General features: G+C 43.6%; 1 protein-coding gene across 5 annotated transcripts; it reads right to left on the reverse strand.

The window, feature by feature from the left end:
- Positions 1-4,406: 4,406 nt before the first annotated feature.
- On the reverse strand, positions 4,407-18,810 carry LOC115536159 (deleted in malignant brain tumors 1 protein). 5 transcript variants are annotated; one of them, XM_030347849.1, is made up of 13 exons: positions 18,661-18,810; positions 15,793-16,086; positions 15,083-15,406; positions 14,229-14,546; positions 13,685-13,750; positions 12,042-12,188; positions 11,673-11,771; positions 11,177-11,266; positions 10,700-10,771; positions 7,444-7,512; positions 7,274-7,360; positions 6,429-6,485; positions 4,407-6,171 (listed from the first exon to the last, which is right to left on the reverse strand). In XM_030347849.1, exons 1-13 carry the CDS (start codon positions 18,710-18,712, stop codon positions 6,062-6,064), a joined length of 1,785 nt encoding a protein of 594 aa, XP_030203709.1. In that variant the 5' UTR covers positions 18,713-18,810; the 3' UTR covers positions 4,407-6,061. The 5 variants fall into 5 exon arrangements, 4 of the variants coding, with proteins under 4 accessions (XP_030203709.1, XP_030203708.1, XP_030203710.1 ...); XM_030347848.1 differs by having other exon boundaries at positions 6,429-6,542; XM_030347850.1 differs by lacking the exon at positions 11,177-11,266 and having other exon boundaries at positions 6,429-6,542.
- Positions 18,811-18,905: the final 95 nt, after the last annotated feature.

Here is an 18,905-nt window from a genome sequence, read left to right on the forward strand (position 1 = left end):
CACACACAGGAGCACACATACCAGAGCGCGCACACACACGGACATTCGTAAGAGCACACACACACACGCAACACCAAACGGAAACACAAACACACACACACAATCACAGGAGCACAGACACAACGGAACACACACACACACGCACCAAACCCCTAACTGACACAAAAACACACACATAGGAACACACGTACACACACACAAACACATGTACATACACAGCCCCAAACACACAGGAAGACACATACACAGAAACATAGACACATACAGGAACACACACAGTAAACTTCCACAGTTCCTAAACGTGGGAGCCTGTTAAGCAGCCCTTTCTCCAATACACTTACACATCATAAAGATGCATGCACACACACACACACACGCACACACAAACATCCCCAATACCACCTACCATGCTGCTATCTATCTCACGCTTGACCTCATTCAGTCTGAGAGACAACACACCTCTCTGCTTCGATGACCTCACTTCCTCCCCCTCGGCTCATTACTTCCTGTGGCCGTGACAGAGTTCTCCCTCATTCCCCTCGCGTAAGGAAAACCCGCTTCATTAAAACCCTCCACTTTCATTCACATGATCGCACTCAAGATTGGCTGAGAGGGCGGTCCAACGCGGAACTCTGTAATTGATTGCTCTGCCCTGAGGTGCATAAACACATGACGATGACGTGTAACCGAAAACGTCGGTTGACTCGCGGCCAGGCCGTGTCGTCACCTGGCTGGCGGGGCCACCGCGCGGTCGGTGCCAAACACCTGGTTCCCACTTTGGTTGCAGCCTTACCGCCGCTGCAGTACGCCAGCTCAGTAGCCTAGCCTAGCTTCCGGCAAGCTAGCCTAGGGCTGGGCTACAGTATGGCTTGAAGCCAGCCTGGCTTCTGGTTTGTTAGCTTACTAGCTTCCAGCATGCTAGGTAAGCGCAGTAGCCATGGCTTAGCGCATTACCCTAGCCTAGCTTCTGGGATGTTAGCCTAGCTTTGACTACGCAAGCCTGAACTCCGGTATGGTAACCTTACTTTTGGTATGCTAGCATAGCTTCCGGTGCCCTGGCATAGCATTCAATATTCTAGCTTTACAAGCTACCGTTATGCTAGCATCGGTATGGTATGCTAGGACAGCTATGGGTTTGCCACGATCAGGCTTAGGACATATAACTGAAATATATCCAGGCCCGTAATAATAGTATGTTAGTATAAGCTATGTTGTGGTGTTTTCCTCAAAAACACTTCGCCAAACACAGAACACTGCTGTGTTTTATGACTCTGCGGTTGCTATAGTGCCACAGGTAGGGGGAAACAACAGCGTGATTTGGGCAGAGTGAAGCCAGCGCCCGGGCTGTTTGTCTTACGGTACTGCGCTGTAATTAAGGAATCATTCAACTGAGTAGATGACATCAGCCCCCTCAGAGCCACTGGTCGCCTGGGATACCGGCTGCTGGGTTGTTTAAGAGGCCAACCGACTCATTCATAAAACTAAACAGACTTGTAATAATTACAGTTTTCCATTTGGCCTCAGGACTTTTAAAAGTAATGTCTCCATTAATGGACAGAAGCCTCCCTAATTCAGCATAAATGTGTGTGGCATTGTGTTTCCATGTCCATGTCTATGTGTGAATAGTGCACTTGAATGTACCCCAGCTTACCCGCTCTATAGTTCTTCCTATATGCCTCCAATATCCCCACTAAATAAAAATGTAGAATACAGAATACACCCAGCTGTCAAAGTGTGATATGTTTTTTTGTGTGTACAATTCTACAAATATGAAAAGTGTGTGAGCATGCGGTATCGTATCCGCTTGCTTTGTCTGCCAGCACCTGCGTGATGGGAGCCAGAGGAAGGGCAGCCAGCCTCTTTATGGCCGTCCCCATTTACCATTCAGCCGAGCGGAAGATTGATGACGGCTGGGCCGGGCGGGCGGGCGGTCTCTGTGTGTGAGAGACACAGTCTGACATGCACCGCACACAACAGTAAAACCACGCAGTCCATCTGCCTCCCAGGACAAACAAGGAGATGTCTCTCTCTCTCCCCGTCCCCCCGTCCCCCACCCCCCCGCCGTAAAAAACAACGCCACACCGGATAGTTTACTGACAGAGCTCGGGGTAGGCGAAGACAAATCGCGGGGATTCTTTCAAGCGCAATCTCTTGCGCTGTCTCGCAAGTGAGAGTTGAGGTTGAATATCGAAGTGCACGCATACATGCTCCTGCTCACGGGTATGTGGGTGCTCCTGTGTGTGTGTGTGCTCGTGTGTGCTCGTGTGTGTGTGTGTGTGTGTGTGCTCGTGTGCTCCTGCGCATTTGTGTGTGCGTGCTCCCGTGTGTGTGTGTGTGTGTGTTTGCGTGTGTCTGTGTCTGTGTCTGTCTGTGCGCGTGTGTCTGTGTCTGTGTGCGTGTGTGTCTGTGTCTGTCTGCGTGTGTCTGTGTCTGTGTGTGTGTGTGTGTGTCTAATGTGCAAATTAAAACGTTTGGCACCAAGCCTCCAGAATAGTGCTGTTTTTTTTTTTTGGGGGGGGGGGGGGGGGGATGACCTTTTGACCCCGAGGGTCAACCAGACAGGGGTATCCCCCATCATCAGACGTCCTATATCCCCATGAAGAGCCAAAGAGCGGCAAACACAAGCGCCGGTCCCACTGACGCTTCCGGAAGTATCCTTACGACCGCCGCGCGGCGCGGCTCGCGTCGGTCGGCGGCGTTCACCTGAGCAGCCAATCGTGTGCCGCGGGGGGGGGGGGGGGGGGAGGTGCTAACCATCGGGGTTAACGAGCGGAGCGCCAGACGCCCAGCCCCCGCTTTCAAGTTCGCCCTTCCCTCGCCCTAAACACACCCTCGTAAAAACAAGGGCCTTGTAAAAAACACAAATCATAAAAAATAAGGACGGCTTAACTTACAAAAAGTCGCAGTTTATCGCCTTTGCCGTGCCGAGATTCGTGTAAGATTGCCATCGCCATGGGGACGAAGGAATTTCAATATTTCACGCATGAAGACCCCCCCCCCCCGACTCCTGCATTCTTTTGGATGACTAAACACCCCAAACGTTACAAAATAACACTCTATATATATATATACACACAGGTACATGTCTTTAAACATACTTCTTAGCGCCTATCTGGTACAGTAGTGAACAGGAAGTGAGGTCGTGAGGAGCGGTTTGTGGGCACCGCGGCGTGAACCGCCGGCGCGCTGACCCCTGCCGACCCCCGCAGCTCCACTGAACTTAAAAGGTGAACTGGATCAGGGCCCTTCAGTGAGCCGCGAGGCCAGACCCCCCCTCCGCCATGGTGCTAAGCCCCCCACCAGGGGGGAGCTTAGACCAGCGGTGAAAGCAACCTAATGAGTGGTAAGTAATCAACACTATTAGCGCGCTACGCTAACACTCCCCAGCGTCTAGCAAACCGACCAACTGCCAGAAAAAAACTAAACTTCAGCATTGTACCGCCACCATCGTCTTCGTCAAGTTTGTCTTTCCAATGGCGGTGGAAGTGACTTTAATCAGGGCTGACGAACGAACGGAACAGAGATGAATTTAATGACTTTGGAGGTCCGTTTCTGCCGAGTCGCCCAAGCCAGAAATTGCTCTGATTGACGAGCTGAACGGTTGGCGCTTGTTTCCTCTCTTCCCCCCCCCCCCCCCGTCGGCCTTAATCTATAGCCGCGCTACGGCGCTATACTCACAGCGGTGACTTCATGGGTTTTAATTGGCAACCGCCCATCATAACGTCGCCCTGTAGTAATGGGGAAGGGGGGTGGAATGGAGGTGGAGGGTTGTTTTGGGCTTGTATATCGCAACATCACATCGCAATGACGGCCTCCATTTTGGAAGCATAGGAGAGCTCTGAAGTGTTATTTATTCAAAACTCAGACAGACAGACAGACAGACAGACAGACAGACAGACAGACAGACAGACAGACAGACAGACAGACGGACAGAGACCAACGGACAGAGACAGACAGACACAGACAGACAGACAGACAGACCGACAGACCGACAGACAGACAGACGGACAGAGATAGACGCACAGAGACAGACAGACAGCCAGGCAGAGACAGACAGACAGACAGGTGCACCCTAGTGGCTCCTTGCAGCGTAGCAGCGGAGAGAGTTCAAAAGTTCAACAGGGACCGGGGGCGCTGTGAGGTCTATTGTTTAAACACTTTAAGCAACTTAAGCGACTTACACGACCCATAATCCTTTGTGTGTAATTGACTTAATGAACAAAGCCTGCGCACAAAAACACACAGGCCTTATGATCTTATGATCTTAAATCCTATGATCTCATCCCATGATTTCACTCACTTCTGTAAAGCTACCGGGTTCTGGATTTCAATCAACCACGGAAAGTAAAAAGTCTATACATTATAAATATAGTGGATGAATAAAACTTCCCTCAATAAAAGTTCTCTCCTTCAATAAAAAAGTTTTATTAAAGTTTGTTATGGCAGTTTGACAACCGGAGAGAGTTTGAGTTTTACAGAGAGAGAAAGCTCAGGACATTAATTTGTTTCGTTGTTTTTTAGCTTCTTTTTATCCAGCAGAGAACGTCAGAACCCGTGCCAAGCTAGTCTATCTGCAGAGGTGGGGGAATCCCAGCAGGAAGGCTGTTGGCTCATCATGAGACATCTGTCCCTTCAACCTGCTTAATACTTAATACTTCATGTATGATGCTGTCAAAGTCTTCTGTGTAAAAGCGCTAGTTTGAGCTCTGATTAATTAAGGTCTTAAAAAGCTGAGATTAATCCATGAATGTTATTCAAGGGGATTTCGCCTTTTTTTGCTAAAGGCTAAACAAACAGAATGTCAAAGGTTATTATTAGGTGAAGTTCTACACTAATAGATAAACGTAAAATACTTAACTATTTTCGAACATTTAGTGTAAAAAGTTTTTTATAAATGATAAATATATTTATATTCACTGTTGTGCTGTCTATAAAGGGATTCTTCCACTTTAAGTACTTCATTTCCATTTAGATACGGTTCTAAGGAAATAAATAATCACATGTAAGTTAATCATGGAGTTTTGAGACCATTTCACAGAGGCCTATTTGTGTACAACGGAAAAAACGTGCATGTCTGTCGCACAACCTCTTTCTCCCCACGTTATCTTAATGCTTAAAAACCTCCCACCGAGTCGGAAGCATTATCATATCATCCATCTCTCTTAAATCTAGCTTGCTTGACATAGGCCTACATGCCTGAATGTATCCAACACATGAATTCCATTATAGATAGATGAAGGCCTACAGTACCTATCGCTCGCTTTATGCGCATCGAGACAGAATCAGATGAACTCTTTTACATTCCTTAAAACAATAGTCAGTGCGTCACACCGTCACTGCGCAAAAGATACGCTTTGCAGCAGTCGGTCGTGTCGACTGATGTTGTGAGATCTCGCGGTATCCAGCATACACATGCTGGCTTGATGCTGTACAGCTGCTGCAAACCAAACGTCCCTTATGCTAATGCACAAAGAAGGACCTTTACCGGGGCCTCTGGTTTCAAACTAACCTGATGTCGCTTTACCTATTAGTCCTCCTTGATCACACTACGGACACTTCTGAGTTCCCATTCCCCTTTAAAGTTGTTTTTACTTTTCTTCCTTCCCCAACCACCGCTGACTTAAGTATGAATACATTTTTGTCACAAGTGATTATTCGTTGGAAAACATAATTGAACTAAAAAAAGAAACATACGGACACGCTATTCCTGTTGACTTTGCGAATAAGAATTTTTCCTAGAAGTGATGTATTTAGATATGAACCTACAGTTCCCCCTTGTGGCGGAGGTGATATTTATTTATTTATTTATTTATGCTTTCTGAGACAGGTCCATCGTTGCTGACCGTTAATTAGCATCCAGCAATACAATATCCAGGGTGGTTAAGAAAATAAAGAGATACACCAAAAAAAATTCCAATAAATAAAAAAATCTTATATTCAAGGTAACAATTTATTACCTCTTGTGTTTATATAAAATAATACTAAAATAAGGAATTGTGCGCAGTGTCTGATATTTTTACATTCCATGCATCTTGAGGTCAAAGTTCACCTCATCCAGTGTTTATGGATTGAGTATATCGTCGTAATCATCCGTAGAAGAGGAGTGGGTTTCAGGGCTGACCGGGGAATAGATATCGTCTTCATCGTCAACCCCATCATCACCCCCATAACCTAAAATAATCAAGACATGATACGCAACAAGTAAGCACTGAGAAACGTGCTGTAAAACGAAACACTTCAAAGTAAAAGCAGCCTAAAAACATAACCGTTTGTAAATTAGCCTGAGATACTCGATGCATAACGCTGTAAGAATGGGATCGTAAACTTTAATTTGTGTTGATGGAAGAACTGCGTGAGTGAGTGAGTGAGTGAGTGAGTGAGTGAGTGAGTGAGTGAGTGAGTGAGTGAGTGAGATACTCATGACTAACCTGGGTCCAACATGGTTGACGTCATCCCTCTAGGTGGCAGCTGGTGGCTGCTTGAGGCTAGAGAGGTTGAAAAAATGAGTCCACTTTGATAGCAACCTCCGGGCTGTTGGGGTTCTGTCGATAGAGCGAGTGGGTGACACTGAGGCTTTAAAAGCTTTTAAAATGAAGAACCACTAGGAGGGTTTTTGCTTTGAACGCCGTTTGTTGTATTTGATACTGGATCTTTAGTTGGTTTGAATAGGTCAAAAAACATCTCTACTCAGACAGAAAACACACACACACACACACACACACACACACACACACACACACACACACACACACACACACACACACACACACACACACACACACACACACACACACACACACACACACACACACACACACACACAGCAGAGAGTTTGTAGGAGCAGTCCTCTCCAATATGTCTTCAGTGTTCAGTGACAGAATTCAAAATGGCAGCTTCCTCGTTACGGAACCGACCTCAGTGACATGAAGGCTATCGCCACGCACCAGATGTGGTGCCCCGCACATCTGCCTTTATGAATGGCTCCCTCTTATGTGTGTGTATGTTTTGTGTGTATGTGTGAGTGTGAGTGTGAGTGTGAGTGTGTGTGTGTTATTTGTGTGTGTTCTATTCATGTATGCGTGTGTATGTGTGCGTGAGTGCGTTATATTCGTGTCTGTGTGTGTGTGGGGGTTATATTCATGTGTGTGTGTTAGATTCATGTGCATGTGTGTCATATTCATGTGAGTGTTATATTCATGTGTGTGTGCCCGTGCGTGTGCGTGTTATATGCATGTGGTGGTGACGATGTTGAGGCTGAATGAAGGTGACCCACCATTCGCTACCTGGTCCTCCTTCTGGTCCACAGTGTTCTCGTAGAGTTCATCCTCAGAGGAAGAGGTGGAGGATTCAAACGAGTCCACTGGAGAAGAAGAAGACAGTCATTCTTCTTCCCTTCATAAATCCTTCATTCCAGAGAGTTGTAGTCGTACAACAATATATTACCGCTGGGGTGGAGGCTTTGATGTTTGTATGTCATGTCGCCGTTGAAGGCTCTCGCGTCGTTTGGTGTTCCTGAAAAATGTGAAAAAATTGTTGCTGCATGTTATTTGAATGATCTCAATACTGTGATTTATTATGGTGATGGTTTGCCATTAGGGAATAAACCCGATCAACGATGCATCGATCAACGCTTCACGAGCAAGCGCTCCAGACTGCGGACATCGGGACTACAGTCAAGCCAGCCGACTCATCAAGATCGGCGGTCAAGCCAGCCGACTCAGTTTTTTGCCGTACCTGTATATACTAGCCATTACGGTAATAGCGTCTCAGAACTAGTTTCAAATAAAAGCATTCGTCGGGTACATCAAAGGAAGTGTACGGCCGTTATGGTATTTACTTTCAAAATAAAAGCCCACCAAACATTCCAATATGAGACATATTACATATGATTTTGGATACGATTTAAAAGAAAATGCCCTGTTATTCCAGGCTCATTTCACTGCAGGGCGATAGTTCAAGACCCCACAGGGTCACCCAAGAAGTTTCAGGACATTCTGATGCGTAGTTTCAAAATAAAAGCACACCAAATATGAGACATATTACATATGATTTTGGATTCGATTTAAAATAAAATGCCCTGTTATTCCATGCTCATTTCACTTCAGGGTTATAGTTCACGACCCCATGGGGTCAGGCAAGAAGTTTCAGAACATTCTGATGTGGAGTTTCAAAATAAAAGCCCACCAAAGTTTCCAATATGAGACATATTACGTATGATTTTGGATTCAATTTAAAAAGGAAATGCCCTTTTATTTCAGGCTCATTTCACTTCAGGGTTATAGTTCACGACCCCATAGGGTCACCAAAAGCCAACCAAAATCTCCAATATGAGACATATTACATATGATTTTGGATTCAATTTAAAAGAAAATGCCCTGTTATTTCAGGCTCATTTCACTTCAGGGTTATAGTTCACGACCCCATGGGATAACGCAAAAGGTTTCAGAACATTCTGATGTGGAGTTTCAAAATAAAAGCCAACCAAAGTTTCCAATATGAGACATATTACATATGATTTTGGATTCAATTTAAAAGAAAATGCCCTGTTATTTCAGGCTCATTTCACTTCAGGGTTATAGTTCACGACCCCATGGGGTCACGCAAAAGGTTTCAGAACATTCTGATGTGGAGTTTCAAAGTAAAAGCCAACCAAAATCTCCTATATGAGACATATTACATATGATTTTGGATTCAATTTAAAAGAAAATGCTCTGTTATTTCAAGCTCATTTCACTTCAGGGTTATAGTTCAAGGACCCATGGGGTCACACAAGAAGTTTCAGAACATTCTGATGTGGAGTTTCAAAGTAAAAGCCAACCAAAATCTCCAATATGAGACATATTGCATATGATTTTGGATTCAATCTAAAAGAAAATGCCCTGTTATTTCAGGCTCATTTCACTTCAGGGTTATAGTTCAAGACCCCATGGGGTCACGCAAAAGGTTTCAGAACATTCTGATGTGGAGTTTCAAAATAAAAGCCAACCAAATTTTCCAATATGAGACATATTACATATGATTTTGGATTAAATTTAAAAGAAAATGCCCTGTTATTTCAGGCTCATTTCACTTCAGGGTTATAGTTCAAGACCCCATGGGGTCACACAAGAAGTTTCAGAACATTCTGATGTTGAATTTCAAAGTAAAAGCCAACCAAAATTTCCAATATGAGACATATTACGTATGATTTTGGATTCAATTTAAAAGGAAATGCCCTGTTATTTCAGGCTCATTTCACTTCAGGGTTATAGTTCAAGACCCCATGGGGTCACGCAAAAGGTTTCAGAACATTCTGATGTGGAGTTTCAAAATAAAAGCCAACCAAATTTTCCAATATGAGACATATTACATATGATTTTGGATTCAATTTAAAAGAAAATGCCCTGTTATTTCAGGCTCATTTCACTTCAGGGTTATAATTCAAGACCCCATGGGGTCACACAAGAAGTTTCAGAACATTCTGATGTTGAATTTCAAAGTAAAAGCCAACCAAAATTTCCAATATGAGTCATATTACGTATGATTTTGGATTCAATTTAAAAGGAAATGCCCTGTTATTTCAGGCTCATTTCACTTCAGGGTTATAGTTCAAGACCCCATGGGGTCACCCAAGAAGTTTCAGAATTGAATCCAAAATCATATGTAATATGTCTCATATTGGAAACTTTGGTTGAATGAGTTTCAGAATGTTCTGAAACTTCTTGCGTGACCCCATGGGGTCTTGAACTATAACCCTGACGTGAAATGAGCCTGAAATAACAGGGCATTTTCTTTTAAATTTAATCCAAAATCATATGTAATATGTCTCATATTGGAAACTTTGGTTGGCTTTTATTTTGAAACTCCACATCAGAATGTTCTGAAACCTTTTGCCTGACCCCATGGGGTCGTGAACTATAACCCTGAATAGAAATGAGCCTGAAATAACAGGGCTTTTTCTTTTAAATTGATTCCAAAATCATATGTAATATGTCTCATATTGGAATTTTTGGTGGGCTTTTATTTTGAAACTCCACATCAGAATGTTCTGAAACCTCTTGGGTGACCCTATGGTGTCGTGAACTATAACCATGAAGTGAAATGAGCCTGGAATAACAGGGCATTTTCTTTTAAATTGAATCCAAAATTATATGTAATATGTCTCATATTGGATTTTTTGGTGGGCTTTTATTTTGAAACTCCACATCAGAATGTTCTGGAACTTCTTGGGTGACCCTATGGGGTTGTGAACTATAACCCTGAAGTGAAATGAGCATGGAATAATAGGGCATTTTCTTTTAAATCGAATCCAAAATCATTTGTAATATGTCTCAGATTGGAATGTTTGGTTGGCTTTTATTTTGAAAGTAAATACCACAACGGCCGTACACTTCCTTTGATAGTATTTGCTTTTTTTGACTGTCTTTTTGTATGTACCCGACGAATGCTTTTACTTTAAACTAGTTCTGAGACGCTATTACCGTAATGGCTAGTATATACAGGTACGGCAAAAAACTGGGTCGGCTGGCTTGACCGCCGATCTCGATGAGTCGGCTGGCATGACCGCAGTACATCGGGGTTCGAACCCTGAACCTTTCGGCTGGGAGTCAAACCCACCAACCGGCTCCACTTACCTCCTCAAATCATCCTCAATATATCGAAACATCAACAGAGCTTTTCACTTTTACAGCAACATATAAAGCCTTCCATGTTAACTCACCGTCCTGGTACAGGGTGTTCACGGCTGAGCCCGTGGCAGGGCTGCCCTGGGCGTGCCTGCGCCGCTGGGAATCTGAATCCAACAGTCAGGCAAAGGAACGTTATGGGAATTATCAGCAGGTGACGACCTACGAACGACTGAATCCGCCATCGACAGCGCAATGGTTTTTTTAGGCCGAGTCAACGCTCCTGTTAAGCATTGAGATGTTAAGGGTGCGGTGGGTAAGACTCGAGAGCTGGAGTTTCCGCATCATTTGTTAGAAGTGCCATCATCCAGGTGTTAGTAAGTGAAATTCTCCGTGAGGATATTTGCTGCGGTGGACGGAGCGTGTCTCCGTATGAGACCGTTTTGATTTCAGCCCCCTCATGTATGTCCAATCAGGGCATTGCTTCCCAACGGCGGAGAAGACCTCACAAACGTCAACTTTAAGCAATGGAGAGGAATAATAGAGAAATGTAAGAGGGGGGAGTAGCTCACTGTTAAAGGTGGACATGTGGACAGGAGGTGGATAGCTTGGCTGATAAGGGCCGTGGTGTGGGGCTAGCATGCCACTGGGCTTGGAGAGGACTTCAACCAAACAGGAACACAACAAAGAGCAACCATGACTATGATGTAATGACGTTATACCTCTGCACGCAGCATGTACTAGGGGGAGAAGACAATGCACATACGAATGAATACTGACATGACCTCATGCACCGTTAAGTGCATAGAACGGATCCACCATCGATCTATAATAACGGGCATATTCTGAGCACATAAAATACTTACTATTTACAATGGTTTTCTAGAGTTAATGCAATATATTACAAATCAAACACTACTTTTTTCCCCCAAAAAAATATGTAGACTAAAAAATAAGAACACAGGTAGTAGTAACCGGTCCAGCATGTCGTTGCTCTTGTCTTCCCAGAGTGTCTTCACCCTCTATTGACAGAAGACAGCAATAGAGCACCATGTTAGCCATACTTACCAGGGCTCCCGATGGGGGCAATCTTGACCAGACTGAGGGCCTCTCTGTAGTCATTCAAAGCCCTATCTTCATGCTGATTTCTCTGCTCTCTCATGCAAGCTGAGGTAGTGTGAGACGAGACCAAAGAGAGATTGCAGTGTCAAACACAGGCAGTATTACAGATTACCAGTTATGCAATGGATTAGATTAAAGTAGTAGATTTATCAGATTAGGTTAGATTAGATGAGGTGTGAATAGGTCATTCTCAACTGGTGGTTCGGTTTGGCATTTTGAGTGACAATCACATAAAGATATCTGATCAAATTAAATAAAGAATGGGCAAAACATGTTTCCATGCTTGACATCAGTATGTGGAGGCGGGAGAAGTACCTTTTTTTTTTCTTCTACTCTGGAGGCAGAGGACGCAGTTAACCATGAGCATCACCAGCACCATGACTGACAGAGCCACGCAGCCAATCAGCTCGGGAGACAAGGGGAACAGGAAGTGGTCTGGGGCACTTCCTGTTGTTGTGCCAGCTGTGAAAGAAGGAAGTGAAAGAATTAATCCAAGCTGTTGATTTGGCACCAAATTCAGTTAGCGAAGCGTGAGAGGAGAGACCTGCACGTTGATTTTTTTGGATTTGGCTAATGCCTTCGGGTCAGTACCACATAGTCTGTTATGGGAGGCCTTTGACTACTTCAGAATCCCAGGTAGCATTAAAAGCCTAGTTAAAGCTTATTTTCTGGATATTCAACTTTGTTTTAATACGGTAGACTACACCACAGGGTGGCAACAGCTCGAGATAGGAATTATGGCGGGATGTACAATCTCCCCACTCGCCTTCAAAATGGCGATGGAGGTTATTATAAGGGCCTCTAAGTGGATAGTTGGTGGGGAGAAGTTTCAGGGAGGGCCACGTCTCCCCCCAATTAGGGCTTTTATGGACGACATGTGACACGTCAACCGCTCCGTGCACCCGCAGGTTGCTGGATAAGCTAAATAGCAATCTGCAACGGGCTAGAATGAAGGTGAAGCCAGGTAAGTCTAGGAGACTCTCAGTTGTTAAATGAAAGGTAGTTGATCAGTAGTTTGCTATAAATGAAGAGGTGATGCCTACAGTTCTGGAGAAGCCAGCGAAGAGTCTGGGAAGGTGGTATGATGCAAGCCTTTTAGTGACAAGGCACAGGTTGAAGAATTGAGACAGGAAACTAGACGAGGTATTGCAAAGATAGACAAGTCAGGGCAGATAGACAACGTGTGCTAATGTGCCAACGTGTTTGTGTGGTCAGGGGTAGGGGTAGGGCTAGGGGTACGATGCAGGAAAGAGTGTTTAGATGCATTAAATGTGGCAATGTGGTGGCAGCATTGAGGGGGGTGAATCCAGGACGCTGGTTTCATTGTTAAGCCCTCAGGAGGTGTCGTGGGCCTAACTTAAACGAAACATCTGTGAAAGAGGGTGCCCACTTGATAACCCCAATGATACTCTGCTTACTGCTTACTGCTGTATTTACTGCTGTTAGTTGGGCTAGTTGTCTCGTGTTTTTCACCTTTGGTTGGTAGCTCAGTAGCCAGCGTGCTTATAAGGTTGGTTCGGACAGGGGCTTCTGAATATGTGTTTTCCTTGGATTTTGGCACAAGGGATTATAACATCTGATCCTGTGTATTAATGAAATAACCTTAATAGAAAATAGTATAGTAAATAATAACATTAAACATACGAATAGCGATATAAATAAGTAAGAAGTAATGTATATAACGTAAAGCATAACAAATAAGTATAAATTACTACTAACCATTAAGACATTGTAGTTCAAAACCACTTCCTTCCGGCTGGTAGTCGAACACACTAGCCACAACACTATCCTGCCTTACCATTTGAATGTATGTTAAACTATCCGTTATTATATGTAAAGGGTTTATATGGTGGTATATATAAATATGGATATATACACCACCATATAAACACTAGATATAGAGGTAGAGTAAGTAAACAAGGCATCTTTTGGGTCTTGGTTAGGGTTAGTTAACTTACCAGTCGTCAGTCCAGTCACTGACGTTACATTCGCTGAGATGGAGATTGTAGGAAACCCTTGTGAGCCTGGTGGACAAGAACATATTAATCAAATAAATGTTGAGGCAATCTCCCCCCTCCAAAAAATATTTGGTATCAGAAGATAACGAAAAAGGGATATTCAACCTGTCGAAGCACAAAGCAGCCTCAACTGAACAGAACCATGAAGACTCACACAATAATGGCAACCCAAAATTGGTACTGCCAAAGTAAAAGTAAGTAAGTCAAATGTATTTACAAAGCACATCTATAACAGTTCACACCGACCAAAGTGCTGTTCATAGTGCATTCACTAGGTATAAAAATGAAGGTAAAAATAATATTAAATAAAAATAAAAAAAAGACATCCACATATAAACAAAGTAGTGCAGCGGTAAGATAGTTATTGTGGAGGAAGAGCCACGGTGTACAGATGGGTTTTGATCCTTGATTTAAAGGCAGGAATGGAGGGGGCATCACGTGTGTGAGGCGGCAGTTGTTTCAAAGTAAAAGCCCCTTGGCCTACCAGCACAGACCAGCACAGCCGCCTTTGAGGTCATACAGAGGTGCTTCACGTTGATGAACTCTCGGCACTGCCAGAGATCTGTGTCCCCGTCGGCGCACTGGTAGAACCACAGCGGGCCGTCGTTGTGCGCCGTCAGGTGGGGCTCGAATTGGGTGTATTTCTTGGGCTGGGCCCCACAGCCCAGCATGGAGCACAGCATGGCGGCCATCTGTCGGTCCCAGCAGGTGTCGCACACCGTCCCCCATGTCCCGTTGAGGTGGATCTCCACCTTACCGGAGCAGCGGTCAGCGCCGCCGGTTAGACGCACGGCTCTCATCTCTTCGGGGGAGAGAGGGAGGGGGGGAGGGGGGGAGAGAGCAGGTTGAGAGCGGATACAATACGTCAAGTTGAACTTGGTTGAACTTAACGGTGTTGAGCGGCTTTACTTTGTCTGAACTGAGGAAGACGCGGCCTTTCTCGGTTTGGGAACGCTAAACCAGCTCTATGTTAATGAACCATTTTTGTAGAACAGATGTTGTGGTGGGCCAACACGTCAATGAAAAAAAAGATAAATAAAAACTCCCACATGGGTCTATATTACGGTAGAAGGCCTTGTGAGATAAAACACAGCACAGCGAGGCCTAGATAACAAGAAGAAACGCATTGACTTGTATATCCTATTTAGAATATAAAAAGACACAATAAGCAACACAATACAGAATAAAAACAGTATTCACACAAAAGCACAACCCATTCATTTTCATTTACTGAATGTTTCCACGTGGGATTTAAAGCACTCTGAGCGTCGGCGGTGAAGAAGACCACTTTAAAGCTGAACGCTTGCAGAGAGTACGACCAGACTTCTTCCTCCTCACCTGAGCACACCACCCCGGCGTCCTCCTTGTGGCCGCAGTCGTGGTGAACTCCGTCCGGTGCCACGGGACACGCCCACAGGCTGCTCTCCGCCCCGGTGCACATCAGCTCGTCCAGGTGGACGGGTCCCGCCGTCGCCGGGGGAAACGCCCCTCCCTGCCCCGAAACGTTGACCGCGTAGCCGCAGCCCCGCTGGCGACAGACCACGTCGGCGTCGGCCAGGTCCCAGCGGTCATCGCACACCGTCCCCCAGCCGCCGTCAGACCACAGCTCCACCCGGCCGCCGCAACTGTGAGCGCCGCCCGCCAGCCGCGTCATCTGGTGGCCTGAGGTGGTATAACAGTAAAGATATATGCAAGTCCGTTGGGTGCTGAATTGTCCATGGAATAGTTGTCACGCAGCTGTTGATTTGTAGACCTGTATGTCCTCGTCTAGAGTGACTTGACAACTTCAAGTAGTGCTTAGAAGCTTTAAAAGTGTAGGGACTTGGGTACAAGCCTACTGATAAAGCTTTAAAGTCACAATATTGTCAGCATAAAGTCACTTATACCTTTTTTATTGTATTATTTTTATTATACCTAAGGACTATAAAGTTCACATTCCGTTTTATGAATTCATTTTATTTATCAAATTAATTTCAGCCTATTTAACAATTTATTTAGCTGAGAAAAAACATATGCGCTGTACTTTCATGACAAACAATTTACCTTACCACAAACAATTTCAGAAACAACCGAGCAGTTATCCCCAACCGTCTCGGTGCAGTTGGAAAGACGTCGGTCGCGGTAAGAGCAGTCCGTTAGGCAGGCGCTGCTGCCGGTGTTGATGATGCTGGTGTGGCCGTTCTCAGTGAAAGGGTACACCCGGCCGCAGCCCAGGTCCGCACACACCTGGTCCAACAGCTGATCTCTGGCCTCCCGTAGGAGAGAAACCGGCCGGCTCTCGTTCCCCTCCGCCGCAAGACTCCAGGTGCACGTCCCCGCGTGTTGGACCACTCGGACGCTGTCTGTAGACGTTCACATATACATCAATGCTCTGTGTTAGGATATGTGCTGCGTTTAAATGTGCTTTATGGGGACAAAGGTACTACTTTTATCACCATGAATGGCATGGACTTACACAACCTCAACCCATATGTCAAGTCCCTTATAGAAGCCCTTCACTTGCTCCCTGTGCACCATAGAATACATTTTAAGATCCTGCTAACATTTAAATGCTCGAATGGAATAGCCCCAATGTCTATCTGACTTGTCAAATATACTCCTATAAGAAGTCTCAGACCAAGCCTCACAAAAATCATTCAACAGAATTTGTTTAGTGAGTTCCATTTGAGAAATATTGGCCAATAAAGTTGGAGCAGTTAGCCCATTTTTCTTAGATGACCATTTCTTTATTGTATAAAAAAAAACATGCGACTATTATTGGTGGATACCAATACGCACCCACTACTAATAAACCAAAATTGTGGTACTGCACCAAAAGGTGGTAGTGCCACAAAAAAATATGAACTAGCCTTATTTCTCCTTACAAGATTGACCTGGACTAAAAATTCTTTCATCATATTCATCTCTAAAATCAGATGCATCTTTTTCACCCTGGTCTTCTGCTCTAAAAATGTTTACTTTTCCCACAATTTCATAGAAAAGCCAAACGTCCACAGTCTCAACCTATTTTGCCTATATGACGATATGACGATTCATCAGCCAATCAATAATCCTGCTCATTAGTTTCCAAGTATAGGACTGCCAAGACACAGTATGGCATTAAGGGGAACTTCTTCATTAACCATTTTTCCTTCATAAGTAACTGTCATATTTATATTTCTTCCGTTAGTGTTCTTGACTACAAATGTTTAATTTCCCCAGAATTTCAAAGATTTTTCAGGTATATGCTTTGAAGAAAGCCCTTAATTCACTTGAGAAATATGTGCCTGGAGTTTTCTGGATGTTGTGTGCTTATCAATATACATTTTGACCATGTGAATGAGGCTGCAGTTCAGATTTATAGGTGGAACATCTTTCCTCAAATATGACAATTATATGTTATATTTATAATTTATATATCTTCCATTAGTGTATTCTTGACTTTTAACTTTGCTCGGACCCCGTTAATCACTGCTTGCGGTTATATCTTTTATTACTATTGTTACTATTATCGTCGTCTCAAATGTGTGATTGTTACTTGTAATATTGTTGGTTTTTTGTTTTATCTTTGTTTCTATAGCACTTGGTCAACTGTTGTTTTTTAAATTTTTAAAAACATTTTTTAAAAACATTACATCACAAAGGTCACGCTATCCTGAGTAGACAACATAAAACATGACTCCCCCTCCGCCCGTAGTATTATCAGCAGACAGTTATAGTAAGGCGTCATTCTGTGTGGCAAAGAGAAAATGTTTTGGTGGTTATTGAGTTTCAATAAAAAAATCACTTCCACAACTGCAAGTGAAATATATTTGCACTGCATCCATGGCTGTGTGCGTGCGCTTGTACGTGTGCTTATGCGTGTGGGTGGATCATGCACCTGCAAAATGATGAAGATAGGATCGACCTCACATCCGGTAATACAGTTCTCATAGCATATCTTGGGTTGGTTTATGAGTTTCAGAACTGAACGCCTGTGTGTGGATGTGTATGTGTGTTCTTTTTTTGTGCGTCTGCCTTTTTTGAGACATCAATTGTTATCGTTATTTATCCAGCCCAAATAATAGGAAGAATATATTTTAAGATGCAACACAATACAAAAATTCATTAAAAAAAAAATAATACAAGTAGGCATATGATCTATAAAATTTCAAACTAGGCTACCTAAAATACAAATAGAAAATCATTATTAAAAATGATTCGGCCTACTGTTGGATTGGTGGCGGCCTGGGTGAACATTGAGCTGTTCCCCGATGCTTTGGACCTGAAGAGATATCCCTATTTCTCGGTGTCTAAGTCATGATGCCCTAAACCAGGGGTCAGCAACCGTTTCAACATGCAGTGCCAGTTTGACATTTTCTCATTAATGAGTGTGCCTTAAGCAACAATGTATTAAATATGAAGCTGAATTATGACACAGCGACCAAAAACATTTCCAGAAGACCTGGAAGACCCTTATTTCAATATAGTCCACAATCAAGCATCAACATTTTAAATGTTTTTTTGGTTGTTATATTTGCAACATGGGCTTACAAATTATAATTACATGTGTCCCATCTTAAAACACATTCAAAAACATATTTGCACTTTGAGAAATGTAAAAAACAAGAATAGATGAGAATGTTGGAACCATCCACATCAATATCTTTAAGACATGTACAGCTTTGCAAAACCATTTGAAGGTGCATACAGGCCACTTGCAACAATATTTTAAATATTTTCCTCTCAATTGATCCCATTTCAGAACCATGCTTTCAGTAATTTACTACTTGAATACTTTGAATTGTAAAAGGTTATTTTCTAAAGTGTTCAACTTTTGAAAATACAATTTTTAGAAAAAGGGTACCCTCATGAAAACCTGATATAAAAAGATGTATCCAAATATAACAAATACAGATGAAGCATAACAAATACATAGTAAAAATACGGCTTATTACCTTGACAAATACAGCTTACCAGCAGACAGAAAATGCAGTTTATAAACTTCATTGCGGAGAAGAGTCTCCGGGAAACTGCTCTTATTGCTGTCGACCCTTTGTTTAACCTCCATACAGTACGCAGACTTATTTATCTACTTCCTACTTCACACTGTGGTTTCCTCTCAGCTGTTGGGATAAGCTTCAGTTCACAGAACGCCATGTTAGTCACCAGAAACCCCTACCCTTTAGCTTATTTGGCAAAT

Source organism: Gadus morhua, chromosome 22 (assembly GCF_902167405.1).
Source record: "Gadus morhua chromosome 22, gadMor3.0, whole genome shotgun sequence".
Lineage (NCBI taxonomy): Eukaryota > Metazoa > Chordata > Actinopteri > Gadiformes > Gadidae > Gadus > Gadus morhua.

Coding starts and splice junctions, on each gene's coding strand:
- LOC115536159 (XM_030347848.1), bottom strand. CDS start 18,712: ATGAAGTTTATAAACTGCATTTTCTGTCTGCTGGTAAGCTGTATTTGT. Junction 16,087..18,660: donor GGTAAGCTGTATTTGTCAAG/GTAATAAGCCGT, acceptor GAACGTCTACAG/ACAGCGTCCGAGTGGTCCAA. Junction 6,172..6,428: donor GTCAACCATGTTGGACCCAG/GTTAGTCATGAG, acceptor TGATTATTTTAG/GTTATGGGGGTGATGATGGG.